General features: G+C 43.2%; 1 protein-coding gene across 1 annotated transcript; it reads left to right on the plus strand.

The window, feature by feature from the left end:
* The first annotated feature begins 979 nt into the window (after nucleotides 1-979).
* On the plus strand, nucleotides 980-27,429 carry CHMP4C (charged multivesicular body protein 4C). The gene is made up of 5 exons (XM_054985067.1): nucleotides 980-1,561; nucleotides 16,623-16,800; nucleotides 17,422-17,530; nucleotides 20,213-20,321; nucleotides 24,002-27,429. Exons 1-5 carry the CDS (start codon nucleotides 1,357-1,359, stop codon nucleotides 24,064-24,066), a joined length of 666 nt encoding a protein of 221 aa, XP_054841042.1. The 5' UTR covers nucleotides 980-1,356; the 3' UTR covers nucleotides 24,067-27,429.
* The last annotated feature ends 109 nt before the right edge of the window (nucleotides 27,430-27,538 follow it).

The following is a 27,538-nucleotide window of genomic DNA, read 5'->3' on the forward strand; positions in this document are numbered from 1 at the left end:
AGAGCTGGAGGAACTCATTAGCATACCTCATTAGCATATGCCATGCCCCTTGACATCACCGGAAATGTGTCATTGGCATAACTGATTTGCATATGTCACACCCCTTGGCATCACCTATCCCAGCTGTTTTGGACCCAATCCTGGCCATTCAGGGCTGAAATTGGGCCCAAAATGGCAAAAAGGGGCTGAAAATGGCTAAAAAGGGGCCCAAAATGGTCAGGATCGGGCTGCTGCTGAGTGGGAGAGTGATCCACCACCCGTCAGAGGCCTGATCCAGGCCGTTTCGGCCCCAATCCAGGCCGAAACATCCCAAAATGGCTGACAGTCAGGAGGGTAGGACCACCTGACATGTGACCTCTTTGGGGAACTGCTGGAACTGCATTCCTGCCTGTTCCCCCTCTAAATGAGCCCTAGACATGCAAATTTGCAGATTTAAAAGCCAGCAGAAATCTAATACAGAGTTCAAGAAATGCTGAAACAGCATAAGCAATTCTAAAGCTGAATATTAAACCCCATAGTAGGAACTACCCTGTAGGATCATATTTATAGCAATAGTAGTGAAATCTATGGTCCCTCGATGTTTACAGTAGTAGTAATAAATTCTGTGGTGAGATCAATTCCCGTGAGGAAAAAGGCTGCCTTGGAGGGTGGACTCTATGACATTATACCCCGCTATGGTCTCTCCGCAAACCCCACCCTCTCTGTAGTTCCACTTTCAAATCTCCAGGAGTTTCCCAACTCGGTTTTGGCAACCTTAGCAGTACCATTTAGAAACAGCTGCTCCCATCATACAAGGGGTGTGTGTGTGTGTCTCGGATCCTCGTATGCCCCGCCTGCTAGCAATAATTCTGGACTTCACAAGGCTCGTAGAAGTTCAATAAGCAGGTTTCTCCAGCCAGGAGCTGTGATTTCTAGACCTTTGAAGGCCTAGTTACCTCAAAGCTTGACTCTAAGAGAAATACTCAGGAATCGATTCTATTTCCCCCCCATTTTTTAATGTCCACCTTGCTGTAGCGACTGTTCTCTGGGTCGCGTAAAAGCAGCAAAAACTTTTTGTAAAGCTCAGAGCGCTCCTGCGCAGCTGGGATTGGCGGAGGCGGGGCGCGTTCCTCAGGTGGCAGCACCTGGGGCAGGTGCGTGTCGGTCACGTGGCCCAGCCATCCGCCCCGGGAGCCGCCGCTTCCTTCCCTCCCTCCCGGAGTTGCTCCGCCGCCGCGGCCGGACGGAGAGAGGAAATGCAGCCAGCGCCGCTTCTGGCTTTTTGGTGAGCCCCGGGAAAGAGTTTTAGCAGCGCACCGGTTGGCTCGTTTCCTCTTCTCGGGTGTAAGGTGGGCTCGGTTCTCGACAAGGGTCAAGATGAGCAAGATCCAAAAGTTCTTTAAGGGCGGGGGAGGCTCCGGCTACTCCAGAGGCAAAGGCAAGGGGGGCCCCACGCCCCAGGAGGCCTTGGCCCGCCTGCGGGAGACGGAGGAGATGCTGACCAAGAAGCAGGAGTACCTGGAGGCCAGGATCCAGAAGGAGCTGGCGGTGGCCAGGAAGCACGGCACCAGAGACAAGCGAGGTGAGTGGCGCCTCTGCGGCCCGGAGGTTCAGTGCCAAATGCCAAGTCCTGTGTTTCTGAGCAGGTGCAGAGTATCTCACTTAAGGCTATGACTAATAAAACTGTGCTGTTAAATAAAGGAAGGCTTACCCAGGTTGTTTACCATTAGGATATTCCTCAGCCACTTTGTAGAAATTATTTTGTGTGTGTGGTATGGATGGGGGGCGGGGGAACTGTTCAGCTTGTAGAAGAATGTAGAAAATCAAGTAAAACTGAGTTCCTCATGCACAGTGTGGATTTTTCACTCAGTTTATGAAGTCTTAATATTTTACATGAAAGGCTTTTATTTTTCAAGAAAAAAACTCATAACTGCCTTGTCCCCATACAAGTCCTCCACCCCTAAGAAGACTCCTTTTATTATTTTACAATATAGATTCTCTTGGACTGTCTCTGTTTACAACACTTGTTTCCTGCTTGTGTAATGGTGTGAATCTTCTACCTATTAGGAAGTTGGCAGGTTTTGCCTTGCTTGGTTAAGGTAGTACTGTAGAAGAACTACTCTTTGAATTCTTCTTTAAAGCTTCTACAATTAGATCATTTTAAAGACTATGGTTAGAAATGATATCACACTATGAGACAGATTGCATTACTTACACATTCTTCTGTGATGCCTCCTCATATACTGTCAGTGCTAAAGTAGTCAATGTTTGCAAATCAACTGAAGGCTAAGAGGCAGGTGTCCTTGGAGTCAGATGTGACTGTCACATTGGCATGATAGAAGTACTTTAAGTAAATAAATTAATGTGTTACTGTCTCTTTTAAAAAACCCAATACTATTGTTAGAGTGGATTGCCTTAAAGAATCTCACATATTTTGGCACTTTAATGATATACGTTTCATAGTCATTGGTAAAATACTGCAGGAATATGTTATGTTTAAAACTAATCCTTTTCTTTAAAAATAAGCTGAAAGGGTCTTATATGTTTTCAGTCACTGTCTCCAAAATGTATTTATTATTGGTCTTCAGAATGTTACATTTTAGGATTGACAGGGAGCTAATCTAGTTTTAGGTCTGTGTCAGCTGCAGTGTGTTTACTTTGCATTTGCAATGCAGTCCTAAACAAATTTGCACCCTCCTATGTCCATTGACTTCAGTGGCTGTAGAAAGGTGTTTAATGTGTTTAAGACTCTGCTGCTGGAGACTGACCCACCCTAACTAGCCAATAAAAGTTTCTGCATGAAGTCATAGAGGCGTGTTCTATATTTATGTAATAGTATAATGTAAAAATGGTTTTCTGCTTGATGAAAGTGCTCATGTTCCATCTTCCAATGTAACTTTTGTGTTGTTTTTTTTAAAAAAAGACTAAATCCCATGAACACGTTATCTGGGAATAAGCATCATTGAATTTAGTATGGCTTAGTAGAGGTAACTAGGATTGTACTGTAAAGCTATCTTCATAGTTCCTTAGGTATAAGTTTTGTTAAAACTGGTGTGGCTTAATTCTGTGTAAGCATGCACAGAATCAGGCTGCACAGCTGCCCCTTCCCTTGTTTCACTTTGCCTGTGTGGGAAGCACTCCCTTTTTAGGATGTCCTAAATATTTATCTGCATTTATTTCCACAGCAGCGGTTGAGGAAAGAGGGCTGGGCTTGTTATCAGTTAGACTTAATCTCAGGAAACTGATCCTTGCCCTATAAACAAATCTGTACATTGTCTGCTTAGCATGTTTCCACTGTAAGCACGTTCTCACTGGATGGGGTTGTTATGCTATAGATGGTTTGTGGATTCAGAAATCATTGAATCTCAACTCTTTCATCTAATACCAGTTTAAGGGAAAGAAGAGGAGATTGTGGCAGCACAGCACTTGGAAGAGCTTGCTGTATTAGATCATACTGTAAGCAGGGCTTTTTTCCAGCAGAAACGCGGTGGAACGGAGTTCCGGCACCTCTTGAAAATGGTCACATGGCTGGTGGCCCCGCCCCCTGATCTCCAGACAGAGGAGAGTTTAGATTGCCCTCCACGCCAGTGGCACGGAGGGCAAGCTAAACTCTCCTCTGTCTGGAGATCAGGGGGCGGGGCCACCAGCCATGTGACCATTTTCACTGAGGGCAATTTAAACTTTAAAAAACTCCCCCCTTGTTCCGGCTGATCCAAAGTGATGTCATTGTGCGGTTCTGAGTTCCACTACCTCTTTTCCCAGAAAAAAAGCCCTGGCTGTATGTATCCAGGAAAGTCGGGGAGGGGGAGTAGTAAGATCTAGAGGTCATATAGTTAGTTCTGGAAAATTATGATCTGTTTTGTATGTACGTAAAAATAACGGTCAATGCCCAAATGCTTTCTTTTCTTCAACCATCAGTTTAGTATTTAAGTACTTAACAGCAAGGCAATGTTTGAATTTACTGTTGATTGTTAGTGGGAAGGGAGGCTTCAAATCCAAGGAGATTTCACAAGGGTTTTTTTTCCTAGGAAATGAATACAGGAATTTGATTTAGGTGTGTGCGCTGTAGATAAGGAACCTTCTATTGTACTAATGAGGGAAGGAGCTAGAGGAGAGCTATGTTGACATTCATGCTTTCTTTTTGAGCAGTGTTTAAAGTTATCAGGACGCAGTCTTGCTTCAGATTTTTTTCTTGAATAATGAGTATTTTTTGCTGGACTGCTTTCCATACAATCTGCCAAATCCTTTTCACATACTGCCACAAGTGCTTTTTCAAAGGCAGGATGATACACTGCTTGCCTCTAATAGGCAGGGAGTGATATCCTTGCTGTAAGAAGAGGATAGCTGTGCCCCCCATCTTCATTTAAACCTGCCTTAGATATGCCCTTCAGCTCAGCAGAGTAAATAGCTTCTAAACAATGAAAATGGCAACGGATTGCTTGATGGGAATCCCTGTGGCTATAGCTACCTCTCTTTTTAAAATAACAGATGGATGGGCACTTCTGAATTAGATTTGTAGAGGAGAGAAACACACAATCTCCAAAGAATTGCATATTAAATAAAAGCAAAATTCACAGAGAAGTTCAGGCACTGAAGGATCATTATCCCTGGCCCAAGCCTGGCTCTGCGCTAAAGCGCCTCAATCAGCCATTTGGTGTACTTAATCAGCCAGGGCACTAGGACTGGATCCGAGATGGTGAGGTCCACTGGTTTTCGCTTTGAAGCTTGCCTTGCCTCTGATATCAGCTGCCTGGTTGACTGGGATGGAGATGTGCCTCCCCCTCAGTAGCAACCAAGGCATGGGTGGTAGCAGGGAGGCATGTGCCTCTTAGACCCACTTTTGCACTGCCCATGTTCAAGATTGTGAACTCCAGGCACTGTCTCCATGCCCTCAGCAGCACAGCTGATGGGAGGGTGGAAATATGTGAGCCTGCCTGACTCAAGCCTGTGCTGACTGGGGCCAAGCTAATAAGCTTAGGTGATTAGGAGAGGATGCGCGCGCTTCCAAGAGCCACAGCTGTGTGTCCAAAGCGATAGTGTAGATGATGGGGTACCAGCATCCCAGAAGCAAGGTGGTCCAAGGGGGCAGAATGGGTGAGAGGCAGACATATTCTTTCTAGACACACACCTAAGCTGCCTGGATCTGGGGAGGGGGGGAGTGTGCAGTACACAAGCCACACTGCCTGGGCCCAGAACAGTGGCATGGGCAAGAAGGCACTGTCCATTTTAAGACGGTGATGCATGGTTGTACCCATGCTGCTGGAGTCATGGGGGTTAGTTGGGTGGGAAACAACAAAAGAAGCTGAGGTGTTGCCGCCGCCGCAGCAAAGTACCTTGAGTCAGCCTGTCCTCATCACTGATTACTGAATGTGGTCTCAAGTTGTAATGCAGTGCCCGTGACAATAGTCTAGCTGCATTATTGGGGAGGAAAGTATCTATTATCTGAGAGAAATTTTCTTAGAGTGCTCAGAAAATACAGAACCATTACAGTCTCATAAAGCAACATGGCAGGTTGGTGGTGTGAACTCTAGGAAAATATAGGGTAATGAATTCTGGCAGCTTGTGATGAGTTTTTAAAATGGCCAGGCTGCTCAGGTTCTCTCATGCATGTCTCCTGTTGATGTCTCAGCATTCCGCAGGGGTGACCTGGTTGTTGTGAAGGCTTTGTTATTTAAAGTTGGGAAGTGATGTAAGAGTTTCATGTTCGCACAGCACAAGCCTAGAAGCGTGGTCACAGGAACCCTGCATCAGAGGCAAGTGAAATAAGGCTGGCTGGCTGGGAAAACCTCCCAAATGATGCAGCTGCTTTCATCTTCTGGAAATATATTGCAAACTTTACCTTTAAAAAAAAAAAAAGCTAAAAGGAAAAAAACTTTTTACATTTCTTAGTGCCAACCATATAGTGTGTTCTCCGCAGGCTGTGTCATACTGAGGTTTTTGTATATTGTGCTGCCTGTCATAACTTAGGGGTTATGGTGGCCATTACAATATACCAGATGTATAACTGTGCTAGTCAACTGCAGCCAAAATTATAAAGGCTGCATTCATGCAATGAATTCTCTGTTTCCCTGCCATTGCTGTTATGAATACCGAGGCATTGGTACTAGCAACAAAGAATCCACAAAGGAGTTTTGTGTGCAGTTTATGATGTCAGGTGTCATTTTCTTTGAATTTTCCTCCACTGTGTTCCTATAGATCTTTCTGAGGGTTTTTAAAATAAAGTTGGCAATTGCTGTTGTGTTAAACTGCAATAATACTATAATGATTTTTTGCCATGATTTGCTAGTTCTCTGAATTTCCAGCTTTAATTAAAGTCTCTAGCTCTTCTCATTGCTGAGATGTATGAAGAAAGGTGTATTTATTGGCACAGAATTTTCATGCTTATGTTTAAGCGCACAGTATGCAAAACTCTAGATATAACTGTTTTAAAGACCAGGCTTTCTTTATGGATCAGATGTGTATACTCAGTAGTCCCTATGTCCATCAGCCCCTACCTTAAATTGTATACATAAAAAGTATCAGCACTGGGCTGTATTTACCTCATTTTCAGTAGTAGGGTTTTATGGAAAAATGCTTCATGCCAATTCTACTGAGTTTAAGCATTTAAATATAATTTTTCAGGACTTGGATTCAGTTACTATATGTGCTGCTTTCAGGCAATACTCCGTTGTACCCAGTTGTAGCTATGCATAGAGATCGCTATACCAAAAGCAAATTGATTTTTTAAAAAGCTGATTGCAACAACCAAGTGTCTTTCTTTCAGAAAGTTTTGCAATAAATATATAGCTCCTCTTTAAGCAAAAAAAAAATATTCGGGAATTGTTTGAAGTCACAAGAAGTCTGGTACTCTTTAAGACAAAGGAAACCAAACCTTGATAGGATAGTTTTGTCCTTCGAACTTCCCACACTGGTTAAATGAGGAGCGTGTATATCTGTGAGGCACCTGCCATTACCACAACACAACAGGCTGTCTAGGGTTGCCAGCTCCAAGTTGGGAAATTCCTGGAGATCTGGGGGGTGAAACCTGGAGAAAGTGGGGTTTGGGGAGGGGAAGGACCTTGGCATGGCATAATTCCATACAGTCCACCCCCAAAGTAGCTATTTTCTCCAGGTGAACTGATCTATGTGGCCTGGAGACCAGTTGTAATTCCGGGAGATCTCCAGCCACTACCTGGAGGCTGGCATCCCTAAGACTGTCCCATGTTGTAATATCCTTGTATCCAATAGTGAAGGACTGACCATTGCACAGATCAAAACATCTGCAAACTTGGGCCTGTCACTTCTTTAATTAAGGATTTGCAAACCCAGGGGAACCCTCAGATTTACAGAAAATGTGAAATAGTGAATTGGAAGGTAACCCATAAGCAATGACAGTGATAACTGTGCAGATATCATGCATGTACAAAAAAAAAATCGGATGGCATGTTGTTGTAGCAATACAAAGTTATGGTGGCAATGGCCATCAGGAGCCAGTGAGCAAGGAAATCTGGAGTTGGCTCTGATTTGCCTCCATTGCCCACATCTCTTCTCTTTCCTTCTTGCTACACTGGCTGGAGGCAAGGGAAGTGGGAAGACGGTGCAGGCAGGGGAAGCCCTTTGGAGGCTGGGTGAGCCTGGCAGGCGGACAGAAGACTGGGTGAGCCTGGCAGGCAGACAAGGGAGACAGAAAGAAGGAAATGGTGAGCAGGGAGATGGGGAAGTAGACCAAGACCAGACACGGGTGGAGAGGTAAAGCAGGGCCTTGTAGACTAGAATGGGAGTTCTCCCCTGAAGGCCTTTTGGAAAGGTCTTTTTCCTATTATTTGCAGCCTGAAAGCAGAAGAAGCTCTCTTAGTGGCGTGGTCAGAACACAATCAGTTCTCCATGCTATAAATATTGTTTTGGATTTGCTGTTTGATTATTTTGAATGGATGTAATTGTCTTCACTTGATAGGATTTGAGGTGTCTATGCCAAAGAAGTTTAGTGTTGATTAATGGCTGTAGATGTTTCCTCAGTAGGAGCTGACTGACAGAAGATTGTCTACTGTGAAAAGCAGGAGTTTTGAGTTTGGAGCAGACAGTTTTGCTAAAGAGCTGTCATTTAGCTGAAAAGTGTAGAGTTTCTTTCTCTAGGGCATGGATATGGGCCAGTAGATCTGTTGTCTGTATCCTGTTTGTCTCTACCTGTGGTTGACGTGGATTTATTTTTTTGTAAATAAAGTCTATATTACAAAGACACCAGAAGCCTCTAAAATACTTATTCATCCCAAGGAGATCGAAGCTGAGTAATACTGTCCTTAGAACTCCTTGTTCTGGCCAAGTGAGGAGTGTGTAATAATATCTATGAAGCATTAACAATCTCCCACAATTCATCCAGTGCTATTTGAAACAGGAAACCCCAATGATACTCTCTTAGGGTTGACAGACCTGCGCCAGCAAATATTGGGAAATTTGGGGGACAATGCCTGGGAATGGTGGAGTTTTGGAGAAATGTGATGGCACTTCCAGGTGATGCTCTAGCAAATAATAGGAAAAAACTCCCTCAAAAGGTAGCTATAACAAGAAGGGGGAGCCCTGGGACCGTTATCATAGAGATTGGTCTTTACCACACAGACTGGAGAGACTCCTATAGCAGCATGGAGGATATGATGTCACTTCTGGGTGAATTCTGGAGCATCCCACAACATGGTGATGTCAGGTCAGGTCTATGTATTGTCGAAGGCTTTCACGGCCGGAGAACGATGGTTGTTGTGGGTTTTCCGGGCTGTATTGCTGTGGTCTTGGCATTGTAGTTCCTGACGTTTCGCCAGCAGCTGTGGCTGGCATCTTCAGAGGTGTAGCACCAAAAGATAGAGATCTCTGTGTTACAGTGACACTGAGAGATCTCTGTCTTTCGGTGCTACACCTCTGAAGATGCCAGCCACAGCTGCTGGTGAAACATCAGGAACTACAATGCCAAGACCACGGCAATACAGCCCGGAAAACCCACAACAACCGTCAGGTCTGTTTATGCAGCAGGAAGTGATGTTATGGCACCATGAGATGCCATCCCCCTCCCTCCATTTTCCATGCTATTGGGCAGGGGCAGGTGACCTGGAAGTATACTAGTTTCAGATTTTCATACTGAAAAGTAAAGGAAGCTCTGAGATTTGCAAAACCTCAGGGTATCTGCAAAATATGTAGTATTTACTGGGAAAGAGAGCTCTTTATTCCATAAGTTATGAGCTTCAACAATGATCCTTTTTTCCATAGTTATATTGGTATTACCGCGTTTTATTTGATACATTGAACTTTAGTACCCTTAACCTAAGTCAAATTAGTCATGGTGGGAGAATTCGTAAGTATTTTAGTCACAGGCTCAGTTTTAAAAGTTGTCTTTTTCACTATATCACCCTCAGTCCCACTATCTGTAAGGTGGTAATAATCAAACTGGACTTAGCTTGTGTGGCTGATATAAGGACAGAGCCCCACTTATTCACTTGTCTGGGCCCATGTGGCAGTTCATTCCAACAATTTCTCTTAACTGTGCCCTCCATGAGGCTGGTTAGAGCTGCTTCTGCCTTGTCTTTTTTCAGTGTCCATGGTATGGCGCCCATACCATGGACACTCTAGGTCAGCGATGGCGAACCTATGGCATGCGTGCCACAGCTGGCACGCATAGCCCTCTCTGTGGACACGCGAGCCAAGTTGCCGATCGCTAGGTCCAGGGCTCATTTGGAGGGGGAACGCCTGGAATGGCGTTCCAGTAGCTCTGAGCAGAGATCACATGGATTTTGGCCCTGCCCACGTGATTCCTTTTCCTCAAGGCTGCCTCCCTGCTGCCCATCTCTTTAGCAGCAGGAAGCGGAGGCAGCAGACAGGCTGCTGGGGCTGGCTTTCTAAAGAAGAGTAAGCTGCTTTGATTTAACTTGCTCTACTTTCAGTCGTGGCTCTTGAGTGAGCGAGTGAGAGAGAGAGAGTGCTTGCAAGCAGGGCTGCTGGTCTAAAGAAGGGCAAACTGCTTTGATTTAACTTGCTTTACTTTCATTTGTGGCTTGTGAGTGAGTAAGAGAATTAGTTGGGACAACTGTATGAGTTGTTTTTTCTTAACTAAAACTTCAGTATTCAGGTTTAATTGCGGTGCTGGCACTTTTAAATAAATAAGTTGGTTTTGTGTTGCAGTTTGGGCACTCAGGTTCGCCATCACTGCTCTAGGTGAAGTTTAGAGTTCTCCTGGAATTAAACCAATCCCTGTTTCTACCCTACATTTCCAGGAATTTCCTGAGCTGGAATTGGCATCCCTACATCCCACCTCCCCTGGGCACTGCTGCCAAATCTCCAGAATTTCCCCATATTAGAGTTGGCAACCCTAGTTTGTGGCAATGTGGCATAGTCTACCTAAAAATATTAGGCAAACTCCAACTTTACTGATTTTTTTTTTAGGAAGCTCTGTAAACCAGTAACGCTTATGAGGACAGTTTGAAGCAGTTTCGATTAGTATGTAATTTTTTAGGAATTGGGTTTTCTATTTTCCACTAGTGGGTTATAGTAGTTTTTATAAACCTGTATTTATTACCTAATTTATCCAGAGGTCTGAGTAATCTCATTTATATGCTACCTTGGGCCCTTTTTGGAGGGTGAAGGTGGGCTACAAATATTTTAATAAATAATTAATTATTTAACCTCTCCCCCATATTTAGAGCTTGAGGCGGCATAGGTGGGGGCATCTATTTTCAGCAGACAATGAAGTGTATGAGTGAGGGGAGCTAAACTGTGTTGCTGCTCTCCCTTCCTTTTCTTCTTTGATTTATACCGTTTTTCTTCCTGCCTTCATCACATCTGATGTAATAATGGAACCATGTTGGGTTGCACCCTTGGTTATGAGAGTCCCCCCCCCCACTCTAAACAGCTGTCATAAATATGACCAACATTGCTGTGAAGAGAACTGAGGCAGTAGTCTCAGTGGTACATTGGCTTGGCCTCAGTAGAACACAGAGTTATCAACCTCAAGGGTGAGTCATGGAGTTCTCCTGGAATTACAGCTGACCTGCCTAGAGAGATCCATTTCCTTAGAGAAAATGCCAGCTTTGGAGGCTGGGCTTTATGGCATCACATTCTTCTGAGCCCAGGTCTCCTGCTATAGTGGGAGGCCACCTGGTGATCCCAGCTCTTCCCACTAGTGCTTGTAAGGCCAGTGGGAGAAAAAAGGGAAGAGGTGTGTATGTGTGTGTGTGTGTGTGTGTGTTTGTGTGCATGTTGGCATTGCACACAACATTTCCAGCAAAACCCAGAAGGGATGCCATGATGTCACAGGACACTTTAGTTTTGGGTAATGCCTAGAACATCCTCTGGTTTTTGCTCCAAGGGACATTGCAATGTTGGACAGTGTGATGTTGGCAACTTGGCATGCTTCTGCCCTACCAAATCGTCCCACCTTGCACCCTCCTCCGCTCCAAGCCTTGCTACCTCTGGCCCTGCAGTATCTCACCCACCCTGCCACCTTTGCCTAAGAGCTGGAGTTCTTGTCTCCTGACTCCCAAGTCCTCTTTAATGTCAGTGTGGTGAGTTATGCATGTCCAGTGGGGCTTCTCAGATTGCTGGGATAGGTAGCAAGGAGCAGCAGGTGCATGCAGCACCTCTTATTCATCTCTTCTGGCTGCCTATGACAAATACGTTTCAAAAACGTAAAAGAGGCTTCCGTCTAAGCTTGCAGGTATTACATATGCCATGATCATTGCACATTGTTGAAATAATTGTAGTTTAAGGCTTGGGGATGCTAGCGGAGAGTACTGCAAATTTTATTTGTCTTCTAGCTTTGAATCTGAGCAATGCATGTGTCAGCAACTTTAGCGTGCCTTATAGGCTTTATGCTTCCTTGATCTCTGTTCTTTTAAGGAAGACTTTCCCCCCTTTATTTTGTATTACAACAACAGTGCACTTAATGAATACTTCTTTAATACAAGGACTCCACAGAACTCTAGACTAGAGCTTTGGTGCTTCTCTTACTATCATCGTTCTAAGTCCAAATAATGGCAGTGTTGAGATTTCTAAAAATGACCTGTGATAATTATGTTTATTTCCTCAGATTACTCTTTGACTCTTAACTGGCTCTCTTCTTTTTCTGAACTCTTTGGAATGGGGATCTTCTTTTTCCAGTCTCTGAGTGTCTGTGAAGTAAGTTCATATTCTTTACAATACATCCTAAAGATCAAGGAATATTGACTATGCAGCAAAGGAGTAACAAACCTGCATTTACTGAATGAAAAAATGCTATTCTTTAAAGGATCTCCACGCTAAAGCTGCTGGAAGAAACATGCTGAAAAAGAAGGAACCTAGCACAGGGCTTGTGTGTGTGTGTGTGTGTACACCCCTTGCTGTTTCAGTTTAAAAATAGGCCCCCATTTTACCCAAATTAAGAATCTTTGTACTAGGAAAGGATGGCAGAAAACTCATCCCTGTGATTTTGTGTGCTTACCCTGAAAGGAAGGATGCAAAAGGCCTGTAACACAGGAACACTTTTTTGATGTTCACCCACAATTTGCCAGCAAGGAGCCCTTAGGCAAAGGTTGTAATCCCTGATATTTTCAGTACACTTGAGGTAGTGGAGCTTGCATACAAATAACTCATTGCACAAATGATATTAAAGAGCCTAGAAAAGTTTTAACCAGGGCTCATTTTGAGGGGGAACGCACAGGAACGCAGTTCCGGCAGTTCCCCAAAGAGGTCACATATCAGGTGGCCCCGCCCACCTGACTCTCGGCCATTTTGGGCTCGTTTCGTCCTGGATTGGGGCCAAAATGGCCTGGATCGGGCCTCTGACGGGTGGTCCTGTTCAGCAGCGGCCCAACCCTGACCATTTTGGGCCCCTTTTGGGCCATTTTCAGCCCAATTTTGGCCCTGAATGGCCAGGATTGGGTCCAAAGCAGCCAGGATAGGTGATGTCAGGGGTGTGGCATATGCAAATCAGTTATGCCAATGACACATTTCCAGTGATGTCAAGGGGTGTGGCATATGCTAATGAGCTATGCTAATATGTTATGCTAATGAGTTCCTCCAGCTCTTTTTCTACGAAATGACCCCTGGTTTTAACAAACCCAAAAGCAATTTCAGAATACATCCTGATTTATTTGAAGTATTCATAAGACACCTTTCTGCCTGATGATTGGCCTCTAGCTCACAAGCCAGCACTGTGTTGAGGTTAAAGTGTCAGACCAGGATCTGATCATCTGAGCCACCCCAGTTCGAATCCCTGTTCTGCTGTGCAATCTTGTGGAATCTTGTACCAATCATGCACACTCAGTCAAACCTACCTCATAGGGTTGTTGTTGTGTGGATATATACATTTATCTAAATATCTAGGTGTCTGAATAAACAAAGCAAAAGAAAACAGAGGCGCAATGAACAGATCTTTTTTTAAAAAGGTTATGAATGTACAGAGCGGTAAAGAGATAAAATGTTGTCTGCTTCAGTGACTACTGCTCAAAGGTTCCCCAATGGCCAATAGAGAACTAGCTCCCACCCCACAAGCCTGCTACCAAGCAAGCTGGCCCAGGTGGTGCCAGGTATTTCTGACTCAAAGTGGATTTCTATATGTGCTGTTTTGACTTTAATAAATACAAATGGTATAAATAAAACAATACTTTTATGGAATATAATTTTGTTAATTTGGTTTGTAATTAAAGATGCATTCAGCACATGTGTTGTGAGATTGCTAGGCTTTTGTTAACATGTTAATGGCATACGGTATTAAGTTTTGCAAAACAAAGGGCAACATTTTATGTGCATCAACAAAATGTGTGTGTTTTAAAATCTTTCTAGATGGTTCAGGAGAATAGCCTTGCTATTTCCAATGACATAAGACATTCAAGTGAGGTTTGTGGCGTCTTCTTGGAACACATTAGGGTTGTCCAGCCAGTCAAACAAGACTGGGTGGATTCTGCAGTTTGGAAACCTTAAAAGTTTGGCTGCTTTGATCCCAAGAGCGCCCACTATCTGTTGCTTATGCACTGGTGCTAGTCAAATCTTTTTTCTGATTCGATACAAGGTTGTTATTTACCTGTCGTGCCACTGCTTGTTTGCGAGAGGCTGATGGTTGTAGTAGAGCGCTTTGTCATCTTTACGGTGCCGTTAAGAACAGCCATAATTATCTAAATTTACAAGGTGTGTTTCTAAATTTAGTGGGTGCGAGACAGCTTGTCTAATCTAAGCACTTGGGAATGGCTGACCTTTGCGCTGTAGCCAGGGCACATGAGGAAGAATACATCTTTGGTGGTGGGTTAGCTTTGTTTTACTGATTTGCAAGAAGCTTTTTGTGCTGCGGTATCTGGACTGAGAGGTTATAGACGGGAAAATTAAATGAAGACATGAGATTGAATATGTCCTCAAGTATGGAAATAAATTACTGCAAGGAGGACAGATTTAAGAGTCTGAGCATAATTGGGAGCCAAGCAGTGTATCTCCTTTGCTCCGTAATTACATTATCAAGGGCCCAGTCTAGCATTCTTCATTCCCATTGATCTCAGTTTCTCAGTAAGCCATATGTATTTTGGATACTTTCTTAAACAGACTATAATGAAATATTCTGACTTAGAGATAACAGTGAAAGCTTGCATAGAATCACTGGCTCCTTAAAGCTCTAGCATAGCTGCTGTGACATAGCGGTTAAGTGGCTGGGCTCTGAGACAGCGCTTGCTGGTTTGACTCCCACTACTGCCATGAACTCTGCAGGTGGTCTTGGGCAAGCCACTCCTCTCAGCCCTAGTAACCCAGCTGTATTGTGGGGAGAATAACACTGATTTTGTTCATGGCTCTGAGTGTGGCACTAATCTGTCCAAAACGGCAGTATAGAAGGACATGATGATGATGTTGATTAGAAGTGTCATAATGTGGAGTTGATAAGAATTACATTATTGGAAGTGGAACTCTTTTAGTGCTGAAGCAGCAATGACCCTACACCTAGCAAATTGCGCGGAATGTCTAGCTTTGTTGTATTTGATTAGTTTCAGGACTGGGGTAAGCTGTGTTAGTTCGTGAATCTGATGGTACCAAAAGAGATTAGAATTTCTGAGTCATGAAAGCTGAAATAAATTTTAAGTGTGAGACTATGTGAATTAGTGGTTACAGTGTTGGACTGGGACTACAGTTGCCCATGATCAAATCCAAACTTAGCTATGAGGGTCGCTGGCTGGCCTTGGGCAAAATGGTCCTGAGGACAAAATGCGGATGTCAGATACCATGTACTCTTGAACTGCCTGGAGAAGGGGTGGGAATGGCACAGAATGGTAATGGATAATCCTTGGGGTGCCATGAGATAGTGTGGTGGTATAGTTTACAGACAACTTACTATCCTCACCTTTGTGATTTGGCCGTTGGTTGTGTCATTAAAGGATTTTTGGTGGGGGGAGGTGTCCCTGCTCCAGTAGTACAAAAGCGCAAAGAAATTGCTAACTTTGAAATCATATCTTTTGACTTGTTCCTTTGCAATAGAAATCCTTGTTCCTGATCTAAGAGAAACCCATAGATCAAGTCATCATTTCTTTTTAAAAACATTCATAAAGTGGAAATGAAAGCAGATGAAGAGCCTGTGCCCCAATACAGTTATCGCTTTTAAATGTGAAAGGCTTACATGCTTTAAATTTGAAAGGCTTACACACATTCTGTGGGATTTTTTACATTTCCCCCCCTTTGAACAGCATTTCTTCCCCTTGCTATCTAACAAATTGGTGTTGAAACGGATTACATGGCAGTAATCTAAAAAACAACATTCATGGGGCCAAGCTATACATCATATTTTTTAACAAGTTGGGTATAAGTACTAATTTTCTCTGCAGCCACATAGTAGTTACAGGGAAAGTTATTTTGAAGGTCTGTGAGGATCTGATTAAGCTCAGGATCAAGTCATGAGGGGAGTAGGGCAGTAATTTGCCAGGTGGGGCTTGGCATTATAACTGCTCTCCAGACCACAGTTCCCCTGGAGGAAATGGCAGCTTCATTGGGCAGACTTTATGGAATCACATTTCCACTGAGCTCCCTTCTGTCCCTAGCTCCACACTAAAATATTCAGGAATTTCCCAAGCTGGAGTTGGCAGCTCAGGAGGAAGCTCTCTCCCCCTCTACCACCACCAAATACCATTTTCTCAAGTCAAAATGCCCCTGGGAGGGGTTGAGGAGATTCATGCCCCACTTTTGAGTAGCATGTGGATAGAATACAAATGCTGATTCAGTTGGTTCTTTAATAGGGATCCCAGGTCTCCTGGTCGGGGTGGAGGATCCCTGCTCCCACCTTCTGTCCCACACCACCACTTACCTGGGGGGGGGGGGCGGTATGGGAACAGGCCTCCTGGGCATGCTCCCAGGGTGGCATAACAATGTCACTTCTGGGATGTGATGTCATCATGCAGGTGTGGGAGCACACATGCGCAAAGAGCAAAGACGAGGTGAATTCTCCCTGCCTCTTGCTGGGAGGGTAAGGAGATCTGGCAACCCTGTTCTTTAAAACAATTAAGACATGTCTCTCATAATTTACTCAGAGGTTTCTAGGCCTCCTTCATTCACCCTTCAGTGTTTGTTCAAGTTTTCCATCTTGTTTGCTTCCTTCCTTGCTCAGCGCTAAGTGCGTGAAGTATTTGCATTTCTACTGTGTTATGAAATGATACATTGCTGACATCTTCTCGCTTTTTACACAGCTGCACTGCAAGCGCTGAAGAGAAAAAAGAGATATGAGAAACAGTTGAGCCAAATCGATGGAACACTTTCCACCATTGAATTCCAGCGTGAAGCACTTGAAAATTCCCACACAAACACAGAAGTGTTCAAGAACATGGGCTATGCTGCCCAAGCAATGAAAAAAGTACATGAAAATATGTAAGTGCAAGAGACAACATTTCTGAAGCAATGGCCTTTGTTGTTATAGCTACAATTTGGAGCTATTGTTAGAGTTTGGTTTCCTTTTTGGCTAGATACTCTCATATTGTAGGTATTGCAGATTGGAGCCGCAGGGGCGTGTCCAGCTTACCATTCTAGGAAGTCCTAGAATTCAGCCCTTTGCAAAAGCAGTTTCATTTTCCCTGTTCAGTTTGGCTCTTGCTAGTGGCCAGTTCAGTTCAAACTACCTACTGGTTATGTTCATGATGAATGCCATTAGCAGAGCTTGAGTATTCTATTTCATTTCCCAGATTCAGTTAATTGTGATGGCAGTGTGGTGATGTTCCTTCTGACATGTCCTGGAAGTGATATATTCATATAGGGATGATTCTTAGTGTTTGGGGGGGATGCTTTAACATATTGTGTGACATCACTTTTTGTTGTGCCCAGAATGTCACAACAGCACTGGCAAGCTCCCTGCACCATGCAGGTTGGTATCCTGCTGAATTGAGAGCCCTGCATACAAAGTATTTGGTCTACCACTGTGGGCCCTTCCATGTCAGGTTCTGACCTATGGATTCTTTGGGGGAAATCAGGTCATTGGAATGTTTGTTTCTTCAGGGATCTGGACAAAATTGATGACATGATGCAAGATATCACTGAACAGCAAGATATTGCCCAGGAGATAACAGAAGCACTTACAAGAAAAGTTGGCGATGATTTTGATGAGGTTGGTAATGTTATCAAATGAATAATGAAGTTATCTTTCCTTATTGTTTGATCAAATCTTGTCCAGCTCATTCCCAAACACTTCAAACCTCTGTTGACTAAGAAACAGTCTGTGTTCAAGTGGTGAAAAATTAGACTTTGAATTATTCTGTTCTAACTAAGGGCCATGCTAGAGAGACATTTTCTCCTAAGGGAAGCTTAATAATAGGAATGGACCAGGACATTTGCTCAAGTTTGGTCCATATTATAAAAGCTTTTCTCTGAAGCATGACTTTCAACTACTTCTGCTATTTTTGTAAAAGACAGTTGCGTGAATGATGCTTGTGTCTGTCTGTCACCATGCTGTGATGCACTGTAGCAGAATTAGATACTGCACGTGACGGCCTCTGAAGCATACAGCACTGACATTCAGCTCCCATAATGCTCCCTCAATCATTCCCACATTCTCATCTCTTTCAAATGAAACATGGAAGAGTCCTGCAATGTGTGAAGATAATACAAGCTCTCTGTGTTGCTGCAAGTGGGTCCTCCTCAAGGCTGTGCCCCCCCAGCCCCTTCCAATGCAGTGTGCCATGCAGCCTCAGGCGAGAGAGGAAGGAGGTTTCCCTATGCCCTATTTCTTCTCCTCCCTTTAGCTCCTGTCCTGCATTGTAGGGAACAGGTGGCTGACTGTGTCTTCACTGGCCAACTCCCAGTCCCTTGTAAAGAAGGTGTGGCAAGCGGCACATGCTTCTTGCAGGCTTCTAACTCCTCACAAGATATTCCTCTTCCAAGAGGTGGGGGAAAGACTGGTTGCTGGGGCACTCGGATATCTGTACCTGCTCTGCTGATGCTGTGGGGGTATCGAAGGGTCCTGCCCCCTGATTGGACACCTGATGGGGCAACTCCTTGAAGCAAGTAGTATCACACTCTCCATTGTACATCCCTCCAATCCATCTTTAATGAACAAGAAGCTGAGATCCATGTGGCTCTTCCATCTTGGAAAACAGAATGAATGTGCATCTAAAAACTTGTACACAGCCCGTTTTCTTACTCCCAAGCAATCACTAGTTTGTTGCATTGATTGATCTGTAACTCAGCCCTGCAAATTACTTACTTCGTTTATACCTCAATTTTTCTCCCAATAGGGATCCAAAGTGGCTTACAACATTCATCATTTCAAATTACTAGTCTACAAGATCTTTACTCCTTTGTCTCTCACACATACCAAATATGCTTGTGGTATGTTGCAAGCCTAAAGGACACAAAGAATCGGCCATCTTCCTATTTATAAACACTTCCCAACCCAATTTCCTGAAATCACAGCGTGTTTCAAACAGGGGTGGGATTTTGTGGTTTCCCCATTGCTGGTGTGGCTGTAGATAAAGCACAACAGCAGTGGGGCTTCCCCATGTCAAGTTTCCCGTTTCCATGTCCCAGTCTCACAGAAGTGGCCATATACCCCTCCTCTGGGTCATCAGGCCTTTTGCACTAGAATATCATTATATTGATAGGTGTTAGCAGGCTTTCTGAATTCCTGGCTTTTCTTAGGAAAAAAAGCTCTGGCCTCTTTCCTTGAAAAGGATATGCCTTTTCCTTATATCTCCATAAGGGAAGTGAGTAGAGATTTTTAAAACATGAAAGCCAAGAATTCAGAGAACCCACTATACCTAGGGATCCCATTCCCCTGGTGGGGGCAGGAGATACCCTGCTCCCAGCCTCCGCCCCCAGCCCCACTGCTTACCTGGCTGGTGGCAGCAGGGGAAGGTGCAGGGAATGGGCCCTGGAGCACTAGATGGTGCTCCTGCGTGCTCTGCATGTGTGTGAGGTACGTTCCCCCTGCATGCACTCCCTCACAACCCCACCCATTCCTTGGTTTGGGCCCCAGGGGACCTGGCAACCCTAGCTATATTACCTGTTGTTACAACAGTATATCAATATAACAATTTAATAGTGCCACTTTTAAAGCCCCCTGGTGGCTTGGGGAGGAAATGGCTGCCACAGGGACAGGCATCAGTGAAAATGGCTGCTACGTGGGCTGGAAAATCCAAATTTCCCCACGCATAGAGCAGCTATCCAGGCTTTACTTTGATCTTTCTCAAAACTTAGGGGGAAAGCAGGGTTGAGAAAGATTGGAGAAAAGCTGGGGAACCCCATGGTGGAGCACAAATGCACCATGATATTGTGGGAAGCAGGAAAAGAACCTGCTTCCCAAAAGCATTGTCCTTAGGACAGATAATGTGAGTGGAAGAAATCCATGTGAATGGCGGTTTACAAGAGTGGTGTAAGTGGAGATACCCTTGATATAATTATTTCCAATGGTAACGTTGATTGCCTATCAGTACAGTATACTGAGGTATTACCAGGTTGCAGAGTCCTTACATTCTAAGGAGACTTCCAGATATGTAGAAAAATATGACTTTGTAGATAAAAATCTCCCCCAATGGCCTGATGTGGACAGAGCATGCTTATTGCCTTTTAGGAGGCATAAAGTGTCAAACAAAAAAGAAGAGGGAAATGGGAATCTGATACATGCAAGCCCCAACACCTTATAGTATCCTGGAGAGGAAAACTTAGACTGGGGGAAACTTCTCAGTTCATTTCTCTCTCTGCCTCCCCCCCCCCCCAAGAAGTTACTTACAAGTGCCCAACTTACAACTGACCTTGTTTCATGAAATGTAACTGGCCAACATCTCACTTTCAGGATGAGCTGCTGGCAGAATTGGAGGAACTGGAGCAAGAAGAACTCAACAACAAAATGACAAATGTCCGATTACCAAGTGTACCGGCCACGCCACTGCCCTCCCAACCTGGTATGCTGCTGATTGTGTTGAGTTGCCTGTTTGTAATGCACAATATAGAATCGGGGACCAGAGATGTGTGTGTGTGTGTGTGTGTGTGTGTGTGTGTGTGTATAGCTCAATAGTAACTAATGAATTTCTGTTACTTGTGTTTTGCAACTGTTGATTAAATATGTGGAGGTTACATGTACGTTCAACCCTGCAGACTTCATTGCAGTCTTAATGCTCCTGCTTTGTTGTCTTTGTGTGAGGATCTAGATAGCTTACTCAAAGATGAGTCCTGAGATATGTTTTCTCAGTAGTTCTCTACTGGTAGAACAGGAGAAATTAGATGATACAGTAGTGTAGGAGAGGAAAAAATATTGCACACTGCAACATGTATGCTGTTTGTATGAAACCATCCAGGACCTGATGCAGCATAGTGGTTAAGTGGTTGGGCTGCAAAACAGCACTGCTGTTTCGCCTCCCACTACTGCCATGAGCTCAGCAGGTGGCCTTGGGTAAGCCGCTCTTCTCAGCCTCAGCTCCCCAGTTGTATTGTGGGCAGGGTTTTTTTTCTGGGAAAAGAGGTGGTGGAACTCTCTATCACATGTGTGCATGCACGCTCCTGGAAATGCATGATGACGTCACTCCCAGAAGTGATGCCGCTTCCCGGAACCCAGCACAATGCATTACGAGATAAATGTTAGTAAGCTTGAAAAATTACACTATTATGAGAAAGGGTTTTTTTTCTTTCTGTATCCTCTACAAAAAGTGCAATCTTTCATTCCCTTTCCCAAACATTTCATTTCTTTGAAATCATATTTTAAAATATGCAAGAAGGAGGGGGCCTCTAAAAATCCAAAACCCATCTCACACATCTAAATTCTAAAAGATTCCCTCTGCCAGCATAGAAAAAAAAATCCAAAATTCTTTCTCAAAATTCCACAGTCTGAAATTCCTAATCTAATGAATATTGAATTTTCAAATTTTCAGGAAGGGTTTTGCTTTACTGGAGCAATTCAAAATTAGATACTCAGCTTTAGCTGCATTAGATTTATACTTAGTTTAAAATGGCTTTTTTGTTGCTTGTCAACTTTACCTTACCAATGGCTAAGCTGTTGTGACATTGTGAAATGCTCATAAATATTCCAATGTCCCAGACAAACAATATTCATAAAAACTTCCTTAACACCCGTATGCCCACTGCAATTTCAGTGATGTTAATCAGCTGAAGGAGAACCATTTGAGTTACAGCTATTAAGACATGCTGATGAATATATTGACGAAAGCCTTCTGTGACTTGGACACAGCTATCCATTCCTAGCATAAAACTGGAGTAACTATAACTTATTTTTGACTAATACACATAACCATAACTGATATATTTAACTAACACAGAACCAATCTGCATTCAAAAGCTGTGGGAATCATAACAATGTCAACTTCAGTCAACAAAAGAATGAAAGCCACAGACACACACACACAACCCCACCCATCCACCCCCGAATGAAAATAAAACAGAATGAACTCAAAGCGGCACACACATACACAGAAACCCCTGAATAAAATGAAAGCGGAATGAACTCAAAGCAGCACACCTACATACACAGCCCCACCCACCCACTCCCCCAGTGAAAATAAAACAGAATGAACTCAAAGCAGCACACACATATACAGAAACCCCTGAATGAAACAAAAGCAAAACGATCTCAAAGCAGCTTAGCCGCCTCTGGAGAGCCGGCCCCAGCAGCTCTGCTTCCACTCTCTCTTTCACTCACAGAGGAATGGGAAAAAAGCAGAATGAACTCAATGCAGCTAAGCCTCCTCTGCAGTGCCTGTGCCGGGCCCCAGCTCTCTCTCATTCACAGAGGAATGAACAAAGCAGAATGAACTCAGAGCAGCTTAGCCTCCCTTGCAGGGCAAAGGAGGAAAGAATCACGTGAGCAGATTCTAGAGCTGCCAGAATGCCGTTGCAGAGCGTTCCCCCTCAAAAAAACCCCCTGATTGTGGGTATAATAACACTGACTTTAATTGCTCTGAGTGGAGCAGTAATCTGTCTAGATGACTGTTGTTATTATTATTGGATCATTTGCCCATTGCCATTGCATATATTTAAAATTCGTATTTAGAGTGGTATGAAGATCTCTGAATCTGCATAGCAAACTGTTCCACACACAGTGCTTTCCAGGGAAGTTCTGCAGAGCAGCATTACTTTTTGTGGGTAACATTTGGACCAAGCTGAACAATACTGATTTTGCCAAGCCGCACCCAGGTGTGCTAGGAAGTTCAGTTTCTTTATCTGCTAGCATAAAAGGACTGCAACGTACTAAAGAGCTGTAGTATCTAACCTGCCATAACTCCTAGTGGTCATTGGGGACACCTTCTGCTGGCTGGCCCAGTTGTTCTTCCTCCTCCACCCCATTGGGACTAAGTTTCAGCATACTGATAGGAAAAGCTAGAATGGCAGGCCGTGATGGTATCAGACCCTGCTGTACAGTTGCCTTGATGCAGGTGTCCTGTGCTTAGTGTTCACTCTTAATGATGGCATTTTCTTGTTTTTCTCAATAGTACTGCACATATTTGAAAAACATTAAAATTAAAAACATTAAAATTCTGTTGGGCACTCTTTGAGCCACAAGTTTAATTTTATAGAAATCATAGAAATCTATAATTCTATAGAAATCATTTTAAAAATGTGTTTTTAAATGACACCGAAGTCACTGCACCTGTTGATTTTAAATGATGCCAGAGTTGCTGCATTTGTAGATCAGAGCTAAACTATACAGCAACATTAGGGTGCACTAACTAGGAAAAAATATTATTGTCCACCAGATGTCATGTGATCATCCTGGCAGATGGTCAGTGACTTCACAGGAATAATAGGGTTTTTCTGGTAAATGTCACCCAACATTAAAGATTAATGACAGAGATGGTCTGTGGTGCTTCCTTTTTTTGCTGCTACCTCATTTTTCCAACTGTCCCTTGCTCACGTATATTGAGTTGCATGCTGCAAGTGCAAGTGCTGTGGGATCTCCCCTCTCCCAAGTTCTTTCCAGCCCTTGGAAGTTTATTCCTGAGGTAGAGGAACTTGCATGTACTAATAGCTGCTTAGGTCAAGTGATTGCAATGGGGAAGGGGGTGAAATTGCTCCTATCTTTCTCTTCTGCTTGTGGAAGAGGCAGAAAGGGCAATTTTGTTCCCTTCCCCTCCCTTTGACAGCCACCCAACTTGTGTGGACAGTAGTACATGTGTCAGCATTGGTTCTGGGGGAAGGGATGGATGGGCAAGAAGATCTCGGACCATCAACGTCTTCCACTGGCAGTTTGCAGGATCCAAGCCATTATGTCAACTTAATAGGATATGATCAGAGACCCACATTGGTAGTGTGGCATTGGTGGGTAGGAGATATGGGGAAAGTGTGTGCAGAGCAGCAACTGTCCACAGTCAAGGGCATCCAGATCTCTGGACTAAATTCTGGAAAATGGATCCAAGCTCAAGTCACAGAACAAAACTCTGTGAGTGGTTCTAGGATGTACCTTCCACTAAGTTCTCTCTGCTAGCAGCGAGTATGTCTTTCAGTCAGTTCAACTGGAATTTGGTTAGATGCATCGTGGCCACATTTATATGGAAGACATTCTGTTGAGTCTCATAGCCTTTGTATCTAGTTACTTCTGTATAGTGAATTGTTGTTTACTCATCTGTTGCTACAGCATCTTCAAAGAAGAGAGTGGAGGATGATGACGACATGAAGCAGCTGGCAGCCTGGGCGTCTTAACAGCAGCTTGGAGGTGTACAGCTACACTATGGCCGGAGTTTGTGTGTTATACACCATGTGGTTGTGTTTGATACAGAAAGGCACAAACTGGTCACTGCTGACACTCTGTATGTTAATTTTTTAAAAAACAGCTGGGATTACTCCAAACCGGTAGTTAAGACAATTTTCTCTACAGATGTAGCCTTTTCTGGCTTTTAAAATGCATTGAAGAAACCAGATAAGACTTGTATTCCTGGGTAATCACAGTATTATTTTGTGGCCTTGAGGCTGGCTGGCTGGCTCTCTCTCTTTTGGTGTCTGTAGGCATCAAGTAAGATTCAACAGCAGGCAAAGGTCCAGTTCTCACTAGTCTCCCCAGCGTCTTTCCCCTTTAGTCCATGGAGGCTTTGATCCTCAGGGTGAATATGTTGCAAAGGAAAGTAGAAGCAATGGTGGAGAGCTAGATTAGGTTAAATGCTAGAGTTTCCCAACATGTACAGCCCTGGAACAAGTTATTGTAGAAAAACAGGAATCTTCTTGCTTGAACCTTTTTCAGACTCAAGTTAAAATTCATAGTCCATAGTCCATTGGGCCACCATTCAACTGTGATTGCATAAAGGAAATGCAGGCCTGCATATAATTTTGGCACAGTTGGATTCTGTGGCGTTATACAAAATGTTCCTTCATGCAGATGCTTGTTCCCTTACTCATAGGGGGAGGGGGAGAAATCCAGTGGCAACTTAAAGACTAATGTAAGTATTATATGAACACCTCCTTACATTAATGAGTATAGAAAGATGACTTAAGCATAATCTTATGTAGGTACGTTAGTCATAAAGCACCAAGCAATCTGATTTTATTATAAATATGTTAGTCCATGAGGTGTCACAAGATTCTTGTTTATTTTAAATGCCATCTAAGATACTGAATATAAAGAGTGGAACTCTCACGGGTTTCTCATTTGAGTTAGACTAACTCAGTTTTAATATACTTACAAAGGTTACTGAGAGGAAATCCAGATTAGAATGAATGTGTGGCCCAATGATTTATCAAACCATTTAAAGGACAGAAGATGCTTCATCCTGAAATAAAGCGGGACACCCAAGTCTCTGTTGCATTGCAGCTGGATTGAAGAAGAGACTCCTCTGCTTCTCTCTGTGTATCTTCTTTTTAATGCTGAATCCTTCATAGTGAGACAGCATATTGCACTGCCTGTTCTTGGAAGGATCAATTGTGAAGGCTTTTAAAAGACTTTTTTTGAAATGGCTGTATCTCATTTATTCAATTTCTTTTGTTTGAACGAATTTCTTTAAAGGTTTAATTACAGGATTAGAATAATTTATTTGATTGTATGTTTCATATTTCATGTCCAATTACCTTTTGACTAAGGGGACAAAACTAGATGTATGTTGAGAGATTGTTGGTGACTGGAAATGAGAGGCAAATAAAACACATTGCTATGAAGACAGGTTTCTATATGAGATTGACTCAATAAATTTTTAATGTTTTGCTGTCAAGGAAAATTTAACAAATCACATGTATTGACTGTAAAAACAAACTTAGAATGTGTTATTGATTTGGCTTGGATCTATAAACTGGACAGTAATTGATGAGAGGAATCAGGCATTGTATCCAGTCTGCTGATTGATGCTTAGTCATATAAAAGCCTGAGTGGAAGATGTAAACTTCTAGGGAAGACCTGTAACAATTTTTATAAAGCCAAGAAATTCTGTGTACAAAAGATTTTTTGTTTGTTTATAATTTTGTTTTCGTTTATAGTTTCAGGAAACTATACTTTAGCTTGACCCCGTATGGTTACTGTGCTTGTCCAAACATAGGTCACGGTTAGCGTTTATCAGCCTAGGATCTGACCATAGTTGGTTTGGTTTATTAGTCTTTCTTGGTGTATGACCATAGGAATCTTGGCTTATCTTGGGTCCTGTCCTTGATGCAATGCAGGCAGGGATACTACTGAGTCTCTTTGAGGGAAGAGTGAGGATGATGTTGACAGAAACGCTCTTTATTCCTCTGTACCAGTTTCTCCAGGAAATGCTACAGTCTGCTTCTTCATTTTAAGAATCTGGAGTCTGTTTCTAATCAATTCTGTTTGGATCAAAGAGAAATTTAAAGGGGTGGGTGGGTAGGAAGGGAGGTTCTGCAAAATTTCAGAATTTCACCCTGCAGATGCACAGAGGCAGGCAGCGTCTCCCCAAACTTCTCTGTCCTCCTGCTAAAGCACTACCCTGTGGTGTAACATAATACAACTGCAAGGGCTGAAGTTACAAAAAGGCAGCTTGATTTCTCTTCAAAAAGAAATCCATATTTTAAAAGAGAAAAAAAAAGACTAAGAAGTCAATGGTTGTATCTAAAAAAGCGAATTCCCTTCCTCATAACAATGCTACTGTCAAGGCAAAGTAAGTTTTCCTTATGTCTGCACTGTGTGTTTAAGTGCACCTCAGACTGATTGGCAACAGCTGGTTGCAACAGAAACTCAAAGAAATATGTTGACTATTCTGCCAGGCTTTTGGCCTTCCTGTACTTTCTTTACACAGGAGAAAATGCTGTCAGGAATAACCTAAGTCCATGTCTTAGCCATGTTGTGAAAAGTGCCTGTGAACTTCCACACAACTTATTGCCAGGAAACTGCACTGGCAATAGCCATTGTCAGTCCTGTGTGGTGGTAGGCATGCCTAAGGCTTAAGTGCACCTAACTCTGTGTGATGTTGGGTTGCCAGTCACTTGAAATTGCACACATTTTAAAAGTGCAGGTTTCATCCAAATGTGTTCCTCAGGAGGTTATGTGTATTAACAGTATATCAGATAAAAGAAAAAGAATAAAGAGTGTAGGTGATCCTCATTTAAAGTTATGTTCGTGGCATGTTGTGAAATACAAGTTAGGAACATTTTTCTTCCTTCATATGATTACCTTAGAAAATCCTGTATTCTAATGTCTGATTTTTTTTTCTAGGACAGCAATTTTCTATAGTGGTTTTTAATACAGAAGACTCGGTTGATCTAGTCCACACAAGCAGCATTCAATTATTTTGCAGAAGCATTTGGTCAGCGTACAAGACTGTATAAAAGCTCTTGCTATCTCAATCCTCAATACAGATTTGCATCTTGATCCTAAATACTTTAGGGTAGAAGCAGATTATTAAACATAGGATGCTGCGTCTGAAAATGACAGCCCACATCATAATCCCACCCATTTATTAGGCTGAGAATGTCCTCATTCCTGCCAGTGTTGTGAATAGGGGGGTGGGAAATGTCCAGTGTGGATGTTGCTTGGAAATAAAGGTGAGCTGCTAAGCATCTAGGAGCAGGCCTGTTCCTTTTGAGATACTCACTTCTGTCGTCCTTTGAAATAAATACACTTTGAATGACTGTTATGTACTTTTTCATGTGTATTAGGTTCAGACATCTAGGTCGTTTTCTTGAACAATGATATCACTCATACTTGCACTTTGGGATGCTGAAAAACTCAGTAGCAGGA

The sequence above is a fragment of the Eublepharis macularius genome, chromosome 7 (assembly GCF_028583425.1).
Source record: "Eublepharis macularius isolate TG4126 chromosome 7, MPM_Emac_v1.0, whole genome shotgun sequence".
Taxonomy (NCBI): domain Eukaryota; kingdom Metazoa; phylum Chordata; class Lepidosauria; order Squamata; family Eublepharidae; genus Eublepharis; species Eublepharis macularius.

Coding starts and splice junctions, on each gene's coding strand:
- CHMP4C (XM_054985067.1), top strand. CDS start 1,357: ATGAGCAAGATCCAAAAGTTCTTTAAGGGCGGGGGAGGCTCCGGCTAC. Junction 16,801..17,421: donor AAAAAAGTACATGAAAATAT/GTAAGTGCAAGA, acceptor TTGTTTCTTCAG/GGATCTGGACAAAATTGATG. Junction 17,531..20,212: donor TTGGCGATGATTTTGATGAG/GTTGGTAATGTT, acceptor TCTCACTTTCAG/GATGAGCTGCTGGCAGAATT.